The sequence below is a fragment of the Cyprinodon tularosa genome, unplaced genomic scaffold, assembly GCF_016077235.1.
Source record: "Cyprinodon tularosa strain WSP-4 unplaced genomic scaffold, ASM1607723v1 ctg225, whole genome shotgun sequence".
Classification (NCBI taxonomy): Eukaryota; Metazoa; Chordata; class Actinopteri; order Cyprinodontiformes; family Cyprinodontidae; genus Cyprinodon; species Cyprinodon tularosa.
The window spans coordinates 661,452-677,500 of NW_024038839.1; the positions used below are offsets into that span (position 1 = coordinate 661,452).

Here is a 16,049-nt window from a genome sequence, read left to right on the forward strand (position 1 = left end):
AATGCACTAATAAAAGATGATATACTATAAGGAGGTAATTTTGTGTATTTTGTCTTACAATAGTAAAATAAGCCTCTGTAAAGCTTCTTGCAAGAGTATTTGTAGCCCTGGATCTTTATCATGTTCGATCTGAATTTAACATGGTGAAGGATCATCTTAAAGTAATGCACCATGAAGTAGAAGGAACAGGATGTTAGGAATCGTTTGGGGTGTACTTGAGTTCAGCCGCCCATAGCCAGCACTTTATAAAACCACGTTTTGATGCAATTAAAGCTGCAGTCTTGGGGATCTGTCTACCAGAGTTGCACATTTAGAGACTAAAATGTCTGCCTGTTTTTTCTTTGCTTAAGTTCCTTGGACTCAGTTTAGAGAGAAAGGGTCAGGTTGTTTCTTGTTTCTCAAACAACTCTAAGTCTGTCTGCTCTATGTCCTTGATGCGTATGCTTTAATGTAATGTCACATCCTAAGTTTTACGTTAAAGGTTGGTGAACGTCCACCTCAGTCCCAAAGTTTTCTACATCCTGTTAAAGCTTTTTCTCCACGATTCTCCTTTGTATATACAGCAGCTCCATTATAGCTACCATAAAAGCTGGTTACTTTCCCAGCTGAATGAAGGCAGGCCCAAAGCATGACACTGTCTCCACTGTGTTGAACACTTTGGGAGGATAGTTCCATATAGATAAAGGATCTTTTTCTCATTTCAAATGGCATTTAGACATCTGTTGAAAACTTCTTAGGGTCTCAGTTTTTGTTATTCTATCCAAGTGGTTTCATCTTTCATCTTGTTTATAAATGAATAAAAAAAAAATCAAACCCATGCGCCGCTTTGTCTATTATAGAAGCTGGATAACTACAATGCCAAGATTATTAAAATACAGACAGACGGCTTAAATCTATCAGCTATAGACAAAACAGCTCATAGTATGAAATCAATCATGATCTTTTCTAATAAAAACAGACAGTAGATACCAGCCCGCTTTCTCTCCTCCTCCTCCTCTTATGTTTTACATCTTGGTGTTTCTCTCAACCTCCAGCCGTGCACCGACTTCCTGACACACAAAACGCTGCTCCCCACACTGTGAACACACCCACACATGCATACCACCAGCCTGCTGCATGACAGACAAAAGATTTCTGCTTTTGAAACTGCTTGTTGCACACAGACCACGACAAAGGTGAGTTTCTCCTTGTTCTACTGTGCATTGTGGATGTTGTCGAGCTGAGAAGCCTCCATAGCCAAGCATCGCTGCTGGAATTTGAAGGTTTTAGGGGAATTTATCATTTTGTACCATAATCTTAATTCATATTGATTGTATTGAACATATTTTATAGAAACTGAAATATCCAAACGGTTTCATCTTTCAAAATTATTTTTCTCTTTTAAAAAAATCCCCAAAATCTGCATTACCTGTAAGTATATGAAGCTGACATCTGAGCAAAAGCAGTTTAACATCCTGCTGCTGCTTTTAGTTTATTGACTGGCAAACACCAAAACAACACTTCCAATAACTACAACGATATTTATTCAAAAAAGAAAACGTAAAAAATTAGCATTTTCTTTTTTAAACTCTACAATAACCACTTGATTGAGTTATTTAAAACTCTTGGACCTACGGGAGGATGATGTTTGTGTTACCTAGCAATCCGCAGTGTGTGATTTTAAAGGAAGGCCGGAGAACTGATTCATGCACTAAAAAAATCAGCAACGCAGAAGTTTGTGATTTTAAAAAACTACTAACGGTGAGTCCAATAAATTGTTTTAAAATTTTAAATCCATGATAATTAACAGTTTTGAAGCTCAGAGCTTCCACCTGGACAAAAGGAATTAAATGTATGTGTTATAATGAGAAAACATCTTAATTCTAAAGTGTCTTTTTGACATCTGCATCATAAATTACCACATTCATACAGAATAAAAATATTTGCTATGGACTGATATATTGGTTAAATGTATAAATCATATTTTCAGACAATAAAGCTTTTATGTCGCAGTTATAGCTCTAGTTTTCTGAAACTGAGTGGGCGGCAGCCTGATCGTTTCAAATTAAATCGAACATGTAACTTTAACAGTAAATAGTCCAACACAAATGAGGGTCCTGAATGCAACACACCAGAGCCATTTCTGGGACTTTAAAACAGAAAGACGTTTGAATAGGGCCAAATTAGAGAGAAAATGCTGTATCAGGAAGGTTTAAGGACACCAACAAACCTTCCTCAGAGTGTAACAAAGTGAAGGCCAGAAACCTGAGTCAGTATTGTCAGACTTCTATGACGCAGAGTAGATGATTTGGTTTTTTAGTGTGTTACACCCCCTGCAAAAAAATCCTTATGCCACTTTTTATAATTTTTTCTTATCTTGTGTGTTACTATCCTAAATATCTTTATATTAGAAGAGGAGTTTAAGTTACGCAACAAAAACTGAAAGGATATGGAGAAAACTAAAAATGGTTGACATTGACATTGACATCACATTTTTTTTAGAAACGAGATCTAAGGAGTGTGTCATCCATGTTTATTTATTCAAATTATTTTCAGACAGATTATATGGAGAACATCTGTAAAAAGCAGTTTTCGCATATATATTGTATAATGGTCTGGACTTTAGATCATTCTAAAACGTGACTGTTAGATCTAAGCCCTCGCTGAGTTCAGGCTGTGTTCAGACCTCCACCTCCGTCTCAAGTCTGCTTCCCTCTTTAGAAGGTTTTCCGATGAGATTTTTCACTATTTGGCTGCATCCATCTTTCATCCAGCTCTGACAAGCTTCACTGTCACTGCGGGAACAAACAGCGCTGATGCTGCCACCACCGTGTGGGGATGATGCTTTTCATGTGAAGCATGGGGGTAATTTTCCTTCTCACATTTGCATCTGGGTCAGCAAGTTCAGTTTTTGTCTTCTCAGGCCAAAGCCTATGGGGTCTCCAATATTTCATATGAAAAACAAAACACCTTATGACTTTCTTTCAACAATGGCTTATGCTCATGTCTTCCTAATATGATCCAGGGTGACCATGACCTCTGACCCAGATTAAATTTTCCCTTCCCTTGGATTTGGATTGATTGATTGATTGATTGATTGATTGATTGATTGATTGATTGATTGATTGATTGATTGATTGATCTCACAGTGGAGAAATTTACTCGTTACAGCAGCTAAAATACTCAAAGGAGAAGAAGAAGGTGCAAAAGGAAGAAAAAGTTGCATGGGATATATACAGTATATACAATGCGTTCACATATGACAGCCTTTATGTGTTTAAATGGGCATTTATATAGATAGATATTTGTATATATAGTTATTGTACTGGGTGTTAATTATAGAGAAGCAGGTTAATGCATAGTGTCTCAAATAGTAATTGCATATTATACATTGCTGTTGCATGAGTCTGGTTGCAGCAGGTTTTGGTTTATCAAACACTATCCCAATGAAATACACTAATAGTATAATTGATATGTAAAAACAGTGTTAAGAAATGTTTGTGGATAAAAGGTTTAGAAAAAAAATGCAAAAAAAAAAATGGATTCATTTTTTTTTTTTAAACATTCAATATACCTTTTTGAGAGAAAGTTTACTACAAGATTTATGGAAGATAATCACGCTAATGAGTTCTGGCTGTAAAATGAGGAAAAACATGATAGCTTAACTTGGGTCAGATTGTATTGTAGATGGTTTCATTAAATGAGGCTAGATGTCCTAAAGTTCTCCAATTAAATTTATAAAATCAACACAATCAAAGACCAAACTTTTTTTTAAATGAAAATAACACTATGAAGACCCCTTTTTTAACTTTAGAATTGATAATTTAAAGAAATCATGAAAGTATTATTATTCCCTGTGAGCCCCTGTTATCACCTGACTATCAGGTTTTCACAATAAAAGCAGAACCACTGTTTCTTTAATTATAATTTTTTTATTGTGCTAACATGCAGCAGGTAGCAGGTTCATGATAGCGTTGTTAATGCCTAAAAATGAAAGTAATCAGCCTCATTGTTGATCTTTTCCTGATTGCTAAACTCAAACACACAGGCTGAGACATAATTGTTATAAATATGTTTTTGGAAATATATTTAAGGCCTTCTCATGAAAACATTTAGTAAAATAAAGGCAAATACAATTATTTGATGAGAACAGTTTCCTGATTTGGGAGATGAATTGTTTTTAATTAATTTCTTTCTATCAAACTTTTACAAATGTGAGAGAGTTCTTAATGACAAACACTCGACTGGATAGGCCTATATTGTGGCTTTTTGTCTTTTTATTTTACCTTCTAAAGAGTTGACATAATCATTTCTGCAGTTACATTAAGGGGAAACAACTGAGAACAGATCTGCAGAGTTACAAATGTTCATTTCATCATGTTCAGTTTATTAAGTTTTTGCCAATTTGCCATTTCCTGTAGAAAGGCCAAGATCTCACAGATGCAGGGCTGTCAACTCTCCCCCACTGGGTGTGAGACTCAGGTATCTCAGTGTTTTCACATGCTCACACTCCGTATCCCCAATTTTTCATGCTGAAAAATGTTGAACATTAAAATCCAACTCCATTCCACTTATTTATATGTAAAAATACCATGGTGATAAAAATCCAGTCCGCGTTTTCAACACAACCTTAGTGCTAACACATACTGTAATGACATTCTTATTTTATCATTACTTATCTTATTCATGTATTCTTATTTTTGGTCCATTAAATATGTTTAAAACATAAATTACATGATATCTACCAAAATCAAACATCCACAAAAGTGCCGTCTTGTGTCATGGTACATTTTTATTGAATCTACAGCCCCCTAGAAGGTCTGAATAGTTCAGCTGTTTTGTCAATTGCAAAAAAAAATAATAATAATAACTTAAGCTTTTTTAACTGTAGCCCATTAGCAAATATTCATACACAGCGTAGTTTGCACAGGATTCGATTTCAGTGGTTCCTGTATCAGTGCGTGTAATCCAATAATAACATATTATTTCTCCATTGGTTATATTTCTTGAACTGCATAGAATAATTAATAAACACAGTTTTGAAATTCTTTGTTCACAGTATATTTAAGATGCAAATATTTTAGTAGGGCCCATACCTCTTTACTTCAATCCTCTAAAAATCACTAGAATATACAAAATAATGTATATTGTGTGGAAAAATGTTCCACATAACTACAGATCAATTATTGTTACTTAGTAACTTTTACTGTGCTATAGAAATTCAATATTTTACAACTTTGTTTCAGTTAAATCCTCTGAAAACCTAAAACCTCTAGCTGCGCCTGTCCTCATCTAACCCTGCAAGGGTTGCACGTCTAAATTCTTTCAAAATCTCACTCCAAGGTTTGGTGAGAAGTTGGCAGCCCTGCAAATGAGTATCAAAACTAGATGGGCATGTAATGAAAAGCATGCATACCCTTTGCATCCTTTTAGCGATACACGTTTAATCTAAATGTTGTGTATGATGTGTACAACTAGCTCTGCATAGCACAAAGAAAACACCTTTTCCTTCCTTATAAAATATAATATTGGCATCATGCTATTGGGGAGTGGTGGCCTAGTGCTTAGGGCATTGCGCTTGGATCCAAGACGTTCTGAGTTCAAGCCCCGCTCCCACGGACTGCCACTCTGGGTCCCTGAGCAAGACCCTTAACCCCACACTGCCCCTGCAGGCGCCGCACAATGGCAGCCCATTGCTCCCCAAGGGGATGAGTTAAATGCAGAGAGTTAATTTTGTTGATTTGTACTTGTCACAATCTAATGGCAATAAAAAGTTGAATCCTACTTTATTTTACTGTGGACGTGTTTGCTGATTAAAGTTTAAGTACATTTCTAATTGGAAAACAATAAAAAAACACATTTGTGATGGAAAGAAAAAAAAACTCAACATCAATGTGAAAACACAATCTCCCCCATGAGGCATGGTGGTGGCAGCATCACCCTGGGGGGATTTATTTGCTCAGCAGGGTTTAAGGATGCTGAAAAACCTGCACAAAAGACCTGTGAGTAAAGCTCTTTACCACAAGCATGAGGAGCTTCCAAATTTCCAGACAGTTCAACAAGTGAATGATTTAGATTTAAGACAGTTCATGTGCAGAATGGCCTAGTCAAAGCCTAGAATTAAATCCAATTTCAAATCTATGATAAAAGTGAAAACTGATAATAATAGGGTCTGAATTTAATTTGAAGAACATACAAGAATTCAAATCCCAGAATATTCAGGTTTGATAATGTATACATTACATCGGTTTGCAGCCAAGTGTGAAGCGGCCGGGATGGGGATCAGTGCCTCCAAATCCGAGGCCATGGTCTTGAGCCGGAAAAGGGTAGAGTGCCTTCTCCGGGTCAGGGGGGGTGTCCTGCCCCAAGTGGAGGAGTTTAAGTATCTCGGGATCTTGTTCACGAATAAGGGAAGAAGGGAGCGGGAGATCAACAGGCGGATTGGTGCAGCGTCTGCCGTGAAGCGGGCGCTGTACCGGTCCGTCGTGGTGAAGATAGAGCTGAGTCAAAAAGCGAAGCTCTCGATTTACCGGTCGATCTACGTTCCTACCCTCATCTATGGTCATGAACTCTGGGTCATGACCGAAAGAACGAGATCGCGGATACAAGCGGCCAAAATGGGTTTCCTCCGTAGGGTGGCTGGGCTCTCCCTTAGAGATAGGGTGAGAAGCTCGGTCATCCGGGAGGGACTCGGAGTAGAGCCGCTGCTCCTCCATGTCGAGAGGAGCCAGTTGAGGTGGCTCGGGCATCTGGTTAGGATGCCTCCTGGACGCCTCCCTGGTGAGGTGTTCCGGGCACGTCCCACGGTGGGAGGCCCTGGGGAAGACCCAGGACACGGTGGAGGGACTATGTTTCTCGGCTGGCCTGGGAACGCCTTGGGGTTCCTCCTGAAGAGCTGGAAGAAGTGGCTGGGGAGAGGGAAGTCTGGGCCTCCCTTCTTAGGCTGCTGCCCCCGCGACCCGACCCCGGATAAGCGGAGGAAGATGGATGGATGGATGGATGGATACATGAACAAACACGTACGGTGGTCCTTGGAGCCAAGACTGATCAGACATCATGCCAGGAAACGTATCCCACACTAGAATCTGAGAGGAAAAACATCAGTTTGTTAATTATACATCTCTGTTATATAACATGCTGATGAAATTTGTTAAAATGTGAGCAAGCAAAGTGATTTGATGTAAAAAAGAATTTAAGTGCAAGAATATTTCTGGCAGTCCAATGTGTTTAAAAAGCAAAGCTATAGGGCGATAAAGGGACAATCCAAGTGGAAAATATCCTGATATGACTGGTTAATGATTTTCAGTCTGCTTTAATAATTTTTCATTTAGATGTTCATACTAACCGGATAACCCTAACCGGGTGTTTGTCAATTCAGCAATGAAATCCAAAAGACACGCAGCAGAACATCACAGCGAGAAGATTAAACACAGAAATATCGCCATCCCATATGTTGCGTCTCTAAAAAAATTCAAGAGAATTTTCTCCAGTCACCAAATCCCAGTACATTTCAAACCAAACAAGACCCTTAGACAAAGGCTAGTGTATCCTAAGGACAAAATCCTCAGATCTAAAATAAGCGGTTTAGTGTATGCAGTTCAATGCAGTGAAGAATGCTCTGATATATTGGAGAAACCAAACAACCTCTCCACAGATGCATGGTCCAACACAGGAGAGCAACCTCCTCCAGACAAGACCGCTGTCCATCTACACCTTAAGGACAAAGAAGAAATGTGAACATTCTGGGCTGTGGAGTTTAGAAGCTGAGGCAGAGGCAATTCTTGTAAGAAAAAAGGGTTTATTTTACGTCTGCAGATGGAGAGGAAAAAGCTCTGAGTGAGGCAAGCTCAGCACACATTTATACTGTAAAAATCCCAACACTCACACTCTACCTTGGACCCATCCCACCCCTGCATAAAGAACTTTCTTACACTCGAAAACGGGAGAAAAACAACTTCAGTTCATCAAGGACATAGATTTTCACTAGCCAGATAAAACACCCCAGAACAGCTGCCTTCCGTTCACGGCACGAAGGAGGATGAGGAAACTTTAAACACTTATCTTTTATCACTCTCAGCCTTCCTTTCACTCCAATTAGGCAGATAAAGCATGCTTTCACAGGACAAAGAAGACAAGTGGTTTGAAAGGGGTGTGAACGAAGCCATCTATGTTAAGAGACAATAAAAAGCAACCTTAAACAGAGGGGGTGGACTCAGGTTTCAGCTCTCAAAAATCTACAACGCAGCAATAAGGTTGAATCCTTCCCGCTATTATCACAATCCTCGCCGTACAGGTGGTCAAAACATCGCTCCTGCAAGCCATGCCAATAAGAATTTTAACTATCTCCATCTAGCCTTATTTACATGAGGCATGGGCCAGTATCGGGTTGTTTGCAGGCCAACAAAGACCTCAACCACTCCCCATTACAAAGGGCTGAACCTGTTTTCAGTGCAATTTGCATGTTTTCTAAGCCATAACAAGGCTTTGTTGGGCTATTCTATAAAGCCTGGAACTCAACACTTTTCAGACATTTTCAATTGATAAAACTTCCTGGATGGGAGGCGAAATGTCTTCAAACTTGGAAAACAAAGTCCAGTGTTTTTTTTTGTTTTGTTTTTTGGAGTTCATATTAAATCCAGGTTCTTATCCTGCCAGCTAAAAATCTGTGACAAATGACTTGAGGTTGATATATTTGAAAATGTTTTGTCTCCTCAGTGAGTGATGCAGCTGTGGGTCATTGTGTTTATGTTGTGGTTAGAGAAACTCACTGTTGGTTAGATTCCCTCTGACAGCGTCTCTGCATGTACGATATGTTCTGTGTTTTAAAGCTCGGCGTTTTTGTTTCAGCATCACAACTTCTGCAGCTCTCTTCTACTCTCCAACTCATCCCATTGATGATGAATTAAACCCCAATAGACCAGAATGTTATTTTGTTTTCGCTCAGAGGTTTTTTTACACAGGAAATGAGGAAATGTTTGCTTTCATGGTTTTACTCAGCCACCTGTTAACTCGCAAAAAGAAACGAATCAGCAGCCCAGATGTTTTTTGTGAAAGCAGGAGGGTAATGCCGGGAAGCTTATCTGTCATTTATATATTGCTGTTGTGGCTGATTTTTGTCTCCCGCAGAGATGCGTACCTCGTTTTGTCTTTTTGCTATTCTATGTCTTTTCTACCCGTCCTGGAGTCAAATGCCTTCAAAGTCGTCAGGAAAGTGAAAACTGAACTCTATTTTTTTGTGTGCTTCTTTATGATTTGCAGATGGAGTTTGCTTGCAGTCATATTGTGTGTAACTGGGGACCAGATGGAGCAGGTGAGTGAATTAAAAACGCTGCTCGTTCTGTTTAACTCATCATTGCTTTTGACACACTTTTGAAACTAACATAGAATGATAATAAGGTCATTTTCTATGTTATCGCAGATGTTTCTCAGCTTGCACCCGACTATGAGAACAAAGCAAGTTTAGGATGGCAAATGGGTAACTTTCTCACACATTTAATCACATGCAAAAACATACATTATACTCAAAGTCCAGCGCCTTTTGACTTTTTTTAATATTTTATATTCTCCAGAGCTTTGCAGCAAAATAACAGGAAAGCACATCAAATAGGCCACCCCATTGCTGCATGTGTGTGGGTATGCCTGCAAGAGCAGGAAAAAAGAAAGACAGTGTAGATGAAGGTTGAGACGGGGAAAGTCCATGATGTCAGAGAAATATAAATGGAGTTGGAAAAAGACAGACTAAACAACATTTATAGAAGTCAGACCGCTGGGTTAAACGTTAAAGGAAACTATGAGCAAACACAGAAAATACAACATAATAATAAAAATACAGTTTTAGAAAAAATATTTTGTTAATAAGTTAAAGGTGTAGCTTTAAAAAACATAAGAAACACTAAAGCAATATTGGAAAGAAACTGTTTCGAAGTAGTGAGGTAGAAAACAATGTAATTGATTTATGGTTGAACTTTATTGAGCTTATATTGGAGAAATTATCTCTGCATTTAACCCATCCCCTTGGGGAGCAGTGGGCTGCCATTGTGTAGTGATGTGGGGACTCAGCGACCCTGAGTGCAGGTTGTGGGGATTGAACTTGCTCTAACCACTAGGTCAACGCTCCCAAAACAAATCAATTTTAACCCTTTATGAGGCACTAAGTGAAATACTTTGAAAAACAACATTTCAAGCCAATAGTGTTATTGGAATCCAGGACAAGACCTTATTACCTTTGTAAAATTAAAAGAATATGGATATTTTGATGCCAAAAATTAATGTCAATGTAATAACAAGAAACGCCATCTTACCTGAATATACTACGATATGCTACTATAAGAAATTAATGAAAAACACTCATTTATTTTGGTACAACATAACCTTAGAGGCATTAATGCTGATACTGGCACTTCCATTTTTTAGCTTATAAACCTAAATATAACTGTTACCAAGGCTTATTAACTTTTTAACTTTTCAATTAGCCTTTTTACATTTTTTCTACTTAATTTACAGTAGATAACAAATCATTCAAGGGCTCATCTTATTAGTCAAATTGCAAAATAAGTTGTACAGCCATTAAGCAGTATCTTTGCTGAATGGCTGGATATAGATCTTTTGCTTCTAGACCTCACCAAGGGACGGGGACTTCTTTGAAAGGGGATCAAAAACGATAACCTGCCCTATAAAGGGTTAAATATATATATATATTAAGAAATACAGTATTGGTTTAAAAGTTAGACTGTCCAATTATTTTTTCAGTATTTATCACCTTGTATTTGTTTATCTACAAGTTCGATTTAAGCTTCGCTTCTCTGCTAAGACAAGACCGATCAAACTTGAAGTCTTTCTCCATTTTTTATATTTTTTTAGAGAAAGACTACAAAATGAATAAAACAGCAACAAATAACACATTTATATTGTGAGGAAGGAAGTTTGAAACAGAAAAAGAGTCAAAGTCACACCACAAGAAAGATATAAAAAAAAAATGTAAAAAAAAAAAAAGAAGCATATACGAAATGAAAAATGTATTTATTTTTTAATCCAGGCTGTAAAATATACATCTGCATTAGGCTTTGCAGATCAGGTATTGATATAGGAAATCATTTCAGCCAAAAAACCAAATACTGCATTATCAACATTTAAAATCTTAAATTTAAAAGCGCTCCGCTCCAGCATTCTGCTCCATCATGTATTCCGGTCCAGCCTTTCCATCCAGCAATGCTTGTATCCCACACTCATACCTATTATTTTCTACTTTAAAAATATTAAGTGTTTTCTAAGATTTTGCACAACAAATAGGTAATAAAATGATGTATAATGTGTGCTAATATAGTATCGGGTCAAAATGTTTAAGTTATACAGGGGTAACACTAATCTGCATTACCATCTTTATCAGCCAATTTAAGTCATTGTTTACTGATATGGGTCAGTACTGGGCCTATATTAATAACCAATGCTTATTTCTATTAAGTAGCTGTTTTTTTGTATTTGTTGTGAGATGTGTTATTTGTTTGGTTGAGTGACATTGTTGATGATGCATCATAGGATTATGTGGTGTTTTCATGTATAATAGAGGCAGACGTTAGTTATCATCCATAACAGCGATATTAATACCAGACAGTGATATTGACTGGATTATTTTAATCTTTGCACTCTTATAAACTAAGGAATAGAGTCAAAGAATTTAATATTTTGCACACTGGAAAAGCTGACTTCAAACTTTACTTGACTGTCATACAAGCATCTGTATTTCATCATATTTATAGTTCGACATTTCTTCTGCTAACCTGTGACCTAAAGCATACTGTCCTTGAAGGTACTGAGTGAGATCTGTGTTCTTCCTTCACGTGAGCTCACTTTAATTATCCTCAGGACGAAGAAATAATAGATATTAGATCATATGGTTTTTGCAGCTCATCCGTTTTTTAATAAGGTGTGAGAAAAAAAACATTTTGATGCACATTAAACAACTGACGCTTCTTGTTTCATCAGATATGTTTCCTCCACCTCTACCTCCTCGTCGCTTCAGAAAACCTCGACCCACCTCCCTTCCTAATCCTTCCTCGCTCGCCTCTCAGCTTCCAGTCACTCCTTTATCCCTTCCTCCCCCTGTTCCTCCCAGACGTACGTAAGATTTTGCCCTCATTCAAACCCCAAAAGCAATAAATTGCCATAAACTGTAAAGTTTTTTAACTAATGATTGTTTCTCCTTTCAGTTGATTTGCAGGAAGGAGGAAACAACTTTAAAGTAAACATCAATGTCGTCTCCCTCAGGGTTGGAAGGCTGGTCGACATCAGTCAAGGTCAAAACAGACCGACACACAGAAACTAAACTTCAGACAGTTCTGCTTAAATTATCCTGTTTCTGTTCTGCAGATGCAGGTCTGGAGACCTTCCAGAGCCCAGTGATTTGTGGGAAATGTAGTGCTGCTCTGTCATGCCTCAGCTCAGTTTGGAAGAGGGTAAAAATTTCATGCTTACAGCCTAGTTATGTATTCGTTTTCCTATTTTATTTCTATTAAAAGTTTGCATCTCTGTTGAGTTGAGCGAAATAAAAACAATTTCGAATTTTAGAAACAGAATTTTGAATAGCTTCTCTCTTCGATAGCTGTGGGTGTGCGAGTTCTGTGGATTTGAGAACGGTGTCGACGGAAGCTTGGCCCAAGTGTGCATCGGGCAGCGTGCAGGTGTGCGCAGTGACGACCTTTACCTGCCAGGGAAGAGAGAAGACGACTACCAGAACCTGGAGGATACAATGGTTGTTTTCTGTGTGGACATTTCTGGCAGCATGACTGTCACAACAGAGGTGTGTATAAAAGGGAAACTGAAATAGCAGTCCAATCTTTCTACTGTTTTTTTTGCATTCGAATGACACCCAACCCTCTAAAACAGCATGAGGTTTATTTACCTGCATTTGGAGATCACAGTAAACACAAAAAAAAACCTTTAACTTCTGGATCAACTTAAAAGCAAACGCCAAAAAGATCTGACTATTCAGCATTTACTATAAAACAATGGAAATAAGATCTCTGTAAGAGTTTTTGCGAACAGCAACCACATTCTGCTACTGATAAAATCAAGTGTTACAGCTTCATATCTGCTGATAAACGGCGGTACGTGACGCTGAGGAGAAGCTGTCAAAGCACTGCTGTCTGTGCCACAACAGAGATTCAGCTTCAACGACAGATATAATCTCTAAGCTTTCTGTTTCACAGGCGTCTTCAAAAAGAACGCCTCTTTGGTGTTTTCACTTAAATCTTCTGAATTCCTCCTGCTTCTGTAGCTGTAGATGTACTTTGCAGAGAATCAATAACTTATCATCTGAAAAGGGAGTGTGCATACCTGGTTGAACAATATTTCTGTTTGATATTAATATGCAAGACAGCGGGCACATTCTAACCTTTTCAGGGTGTTTAAAAAAAAAACTTTTTAGGTTAGAAGAGAAAGAGAGCTGCAGAAACACCCACATGTGTTTGACCTTATCAAACCACCATATTTATTTTTGCAATGATTGCTCTTTAGGTGACAACAGAAAGCGGTTCTACAGTGCACATATCCAGATTAGAGGTGAAGTGTCATTTTTGTTGTTGCGTGAATTAAACTAATATTTATGGTGGATTAGTTGGGTTTTAACTCATTTGTTATCGTCCAACAGGGAATCCAGGATGCTCTCCAGAGAACGCTTGCATTTATGCTTCAGCAGTCGCCTCACAGGAGGGTGGCCCTCGTCACCTTTAATGATGAGGTACTGATGGGTTAATGCTGGGACTGTGCTTCCGTCTGTCCATCACTGTCTGCTGCTAACACCATTATCCATCCCCTCCATCCAAATGACTAAAGATTTCTATTTCAAAGATTTAGATTAGGAAATGGGTTCACATTACCATTTAATGAATATTATATCCTGCACATATTTTCACAGTCGATTAACACCACTCTCTGTTTATTACGTTTATTCATTTTCAAAGAATATCTGTAAACACATTTAGCAAATAAGCTGACAATCTGCAGAATTAATGGTGGTAAAAAACATTTGAATCAGAGGCGTTGAAAGAAAAAAATTGTTTTTATTTCGTTAATTTTCATGGATCCTGTCCTTCAGGTTGTCATATATGGAGATGGAACTCGCACTCCGCTCACCATGAGGGACTGGGCTTTAGTTGACTATGAACACATCTGGAAACAGGCTCTGGGTTACAGAGTCCCTCACTGCATCGCTGAGACGTACCAACATCTCACCAACAGAGTCAAAGAGTAAGAAATCAGAAAGAAAAGTGAAGAAATTACGTTAAATACAGTTTATTTAGTTTTAATAAAAGTGCTACTGACTCTTAGTACTAAATGTTCCACATAAAAATGTTTTTAAAAAGCTGTGTTCTGTGTCTTCTAGGCTTGGAGAGCATGGAGCTACGGCTCTTGGCCCAGCAACATTGGCTTCTGTAGCTTTGGCATCTAAATACCCGGGCTCCAAGGTGAATGAGGACTAAATCAAACTACCATCCATATTTCCTGAAAGCTTATTGATGCATTTCTACATCTTATCAACACATACAGTAAAAGAATAAGTCCACTCTTTGGGGGGCCAAGGCCACCAGGGATCAGTCTAGGAACTCTTGATCTTCTAAGACTCTTAACATACGTTATATTTACTTTAATGTTTATTTTTAGTCAGGTTCTAGATCTCAGTTTATTACTTCAGCTACATCATGGTAGGAAAAGGGATAGCGAGGCGAGCAAAAAGAATCATCGAATCTCCCACAGAACCTAATCAATATCTTATTTCAGTCTAATCTCCAGAATATTTCATGTAGATAATATTTATTTTCTTTGTATGCTGCAAGCTTTAACAGAAATGTCTCAATTCTGTCCATGAGGGTGTGTGTCCTGAATTTCTTCACTATATTCCTAGTCTAGCAAATTGATATCAAACAGCATACCCTTCAGTCAGGATTCAGGTTCTACGGAATCATACTTCATTTGTTAAAGGTGCATTGATTAGAGCAGAATCATATCTAAAAAAAGACTTAAATAAATGAATTCCATGACAATAAACCATTTTAAATGAAAATAAAGTGTTGTCATGACTGGTATTACATCAGCTGATGATTAATTTCTCTGTGGGACAAACAACTAATCTCAATTTTATCTGTCACTGAGAACTGTGTGGGTTCCAGCTTTGTTGTCTAGCTCCCTCTAGTGGTACACAAGCTACCACTTGATGAGCAACAGTTAAGGCCTAGTTATTTTGCAGCCTTTACATATGTGAAAACTGCCAGCAGCAGCAGCTTTCTGAGACTTCATTATAATGTATGTTGCAGGTCATTTTGTGCACTGATGGCAGAGCCAACATTGGACTTGGTGACATGGAGCAAGGCAATTCTACAGACTCTAAATATTTCTATAGAGAGCTTGCTCTGCAGGCAGTAGAGAAAGGGTAAGGAAACACACACACACACACACACACACTTACATTAACCATGAGATATTACATGTAAATATTTAGTTGAATTCCTAGTGATCAAAAAACATTGTCTTCCTTTTTTAGAGTCATAATCTCAGTGATGTCCTTCAAAGGGACGGATTGCTGCCTGGCAGACATTGGGAGACTGGCTGACTTAACTGGAGGAAGGGTGAGGAACAATATTACCCATGGGCGTAGGTTTGCATAGGGACCATAGGGACATGTCCCTACCAAAATTTTGGACCGACCTACTTGTCCCTACCAAAAATTAGATGTGAATAACCTTTATGATTTACAATACAACGTTGTTGCAGCAGTAGAGGAGTTCTAGATGGAGAATATTGACCGACGAAAATATATCTAAAATAGAAAATGTTAATCAATTTTTTTATTTTATAATTCTTGCTCTAAGTGGGTCGATTACTAAGTTTGTTGGCATTATTTCAATAATTGATTAATCCAAAGAATTGTTTCAGCCCTAAATAAAATACATGAAATGGGTTAAATAGATTAACTACAGCCTAGATATACAACTTGTAGAGTGAAGTTAATATATTAAATGCTCAGTGTCATTTCCTCTTCTAGTTCCAGTGCACATGAAAAATGCATTACATTTATT

General features: G+C 37.9%; 1 protein-coding gene across 1 annotated transcript in view; it reads left to right on the forward strand.

Annotated features, from left to right (window-relative positions):
• The first annotated feature begins 1,071 nt into the window (after positions 1-1,071).
• The window catches only part of si:dkey-9k7.3 (circularly permutated Ras protein 1), a 30,632-nt gene continuing 15,654 nt past the window's right edge, over positions 1,072-16,049 (forward strand). The window contains exons 1-13 of the mRNA XM_038286432.1: positions 1,072-1,175; positions 9,238-9,289; positions 9,398-9,454; positions 11,962-12,093; positions 12,186-12,272; positions 12,346-12,431; positions 12,578-12,775; positions 13,492-13,536; positions 13,625-13,714; positions 14,072-14,223; positions 14,360-14,441; positions 15,288-15,403; positions 15,515-15,599. Coding sequence (XP_038142360.1) covers positions 1,095-1,175; positions 9,238-9,289; positions 9,398-9,454; positions 11,962-12,093; positions 12,186-12,272; positions 12,346-12,431; positions 12,578-12,775; positions 13,492-13,536; positions 13,625-13,714; positions 14,072-14,223; positions 14,360-14,441; positions 15,288-15,403; positions 15,515-15,599 — 1,263 coding nt within the window. The 5' untranslated portion in view covers positions 1,072-1,094. The remainder of the gene's footprint in view (positions 1,176-9,237; positions 9,290-9,397; positions 9,455-11,961; positions 12,094-12,185; positions 12,273-12,345; positions 12,432-12,577; positions 12,776-13,491; positions 13,537-13,624; positions 13,715-14,071; positions 14,224-14,359; positions 14,442-15,287; positions 15,404-15,514; positions 15,600-16,049) is intronic.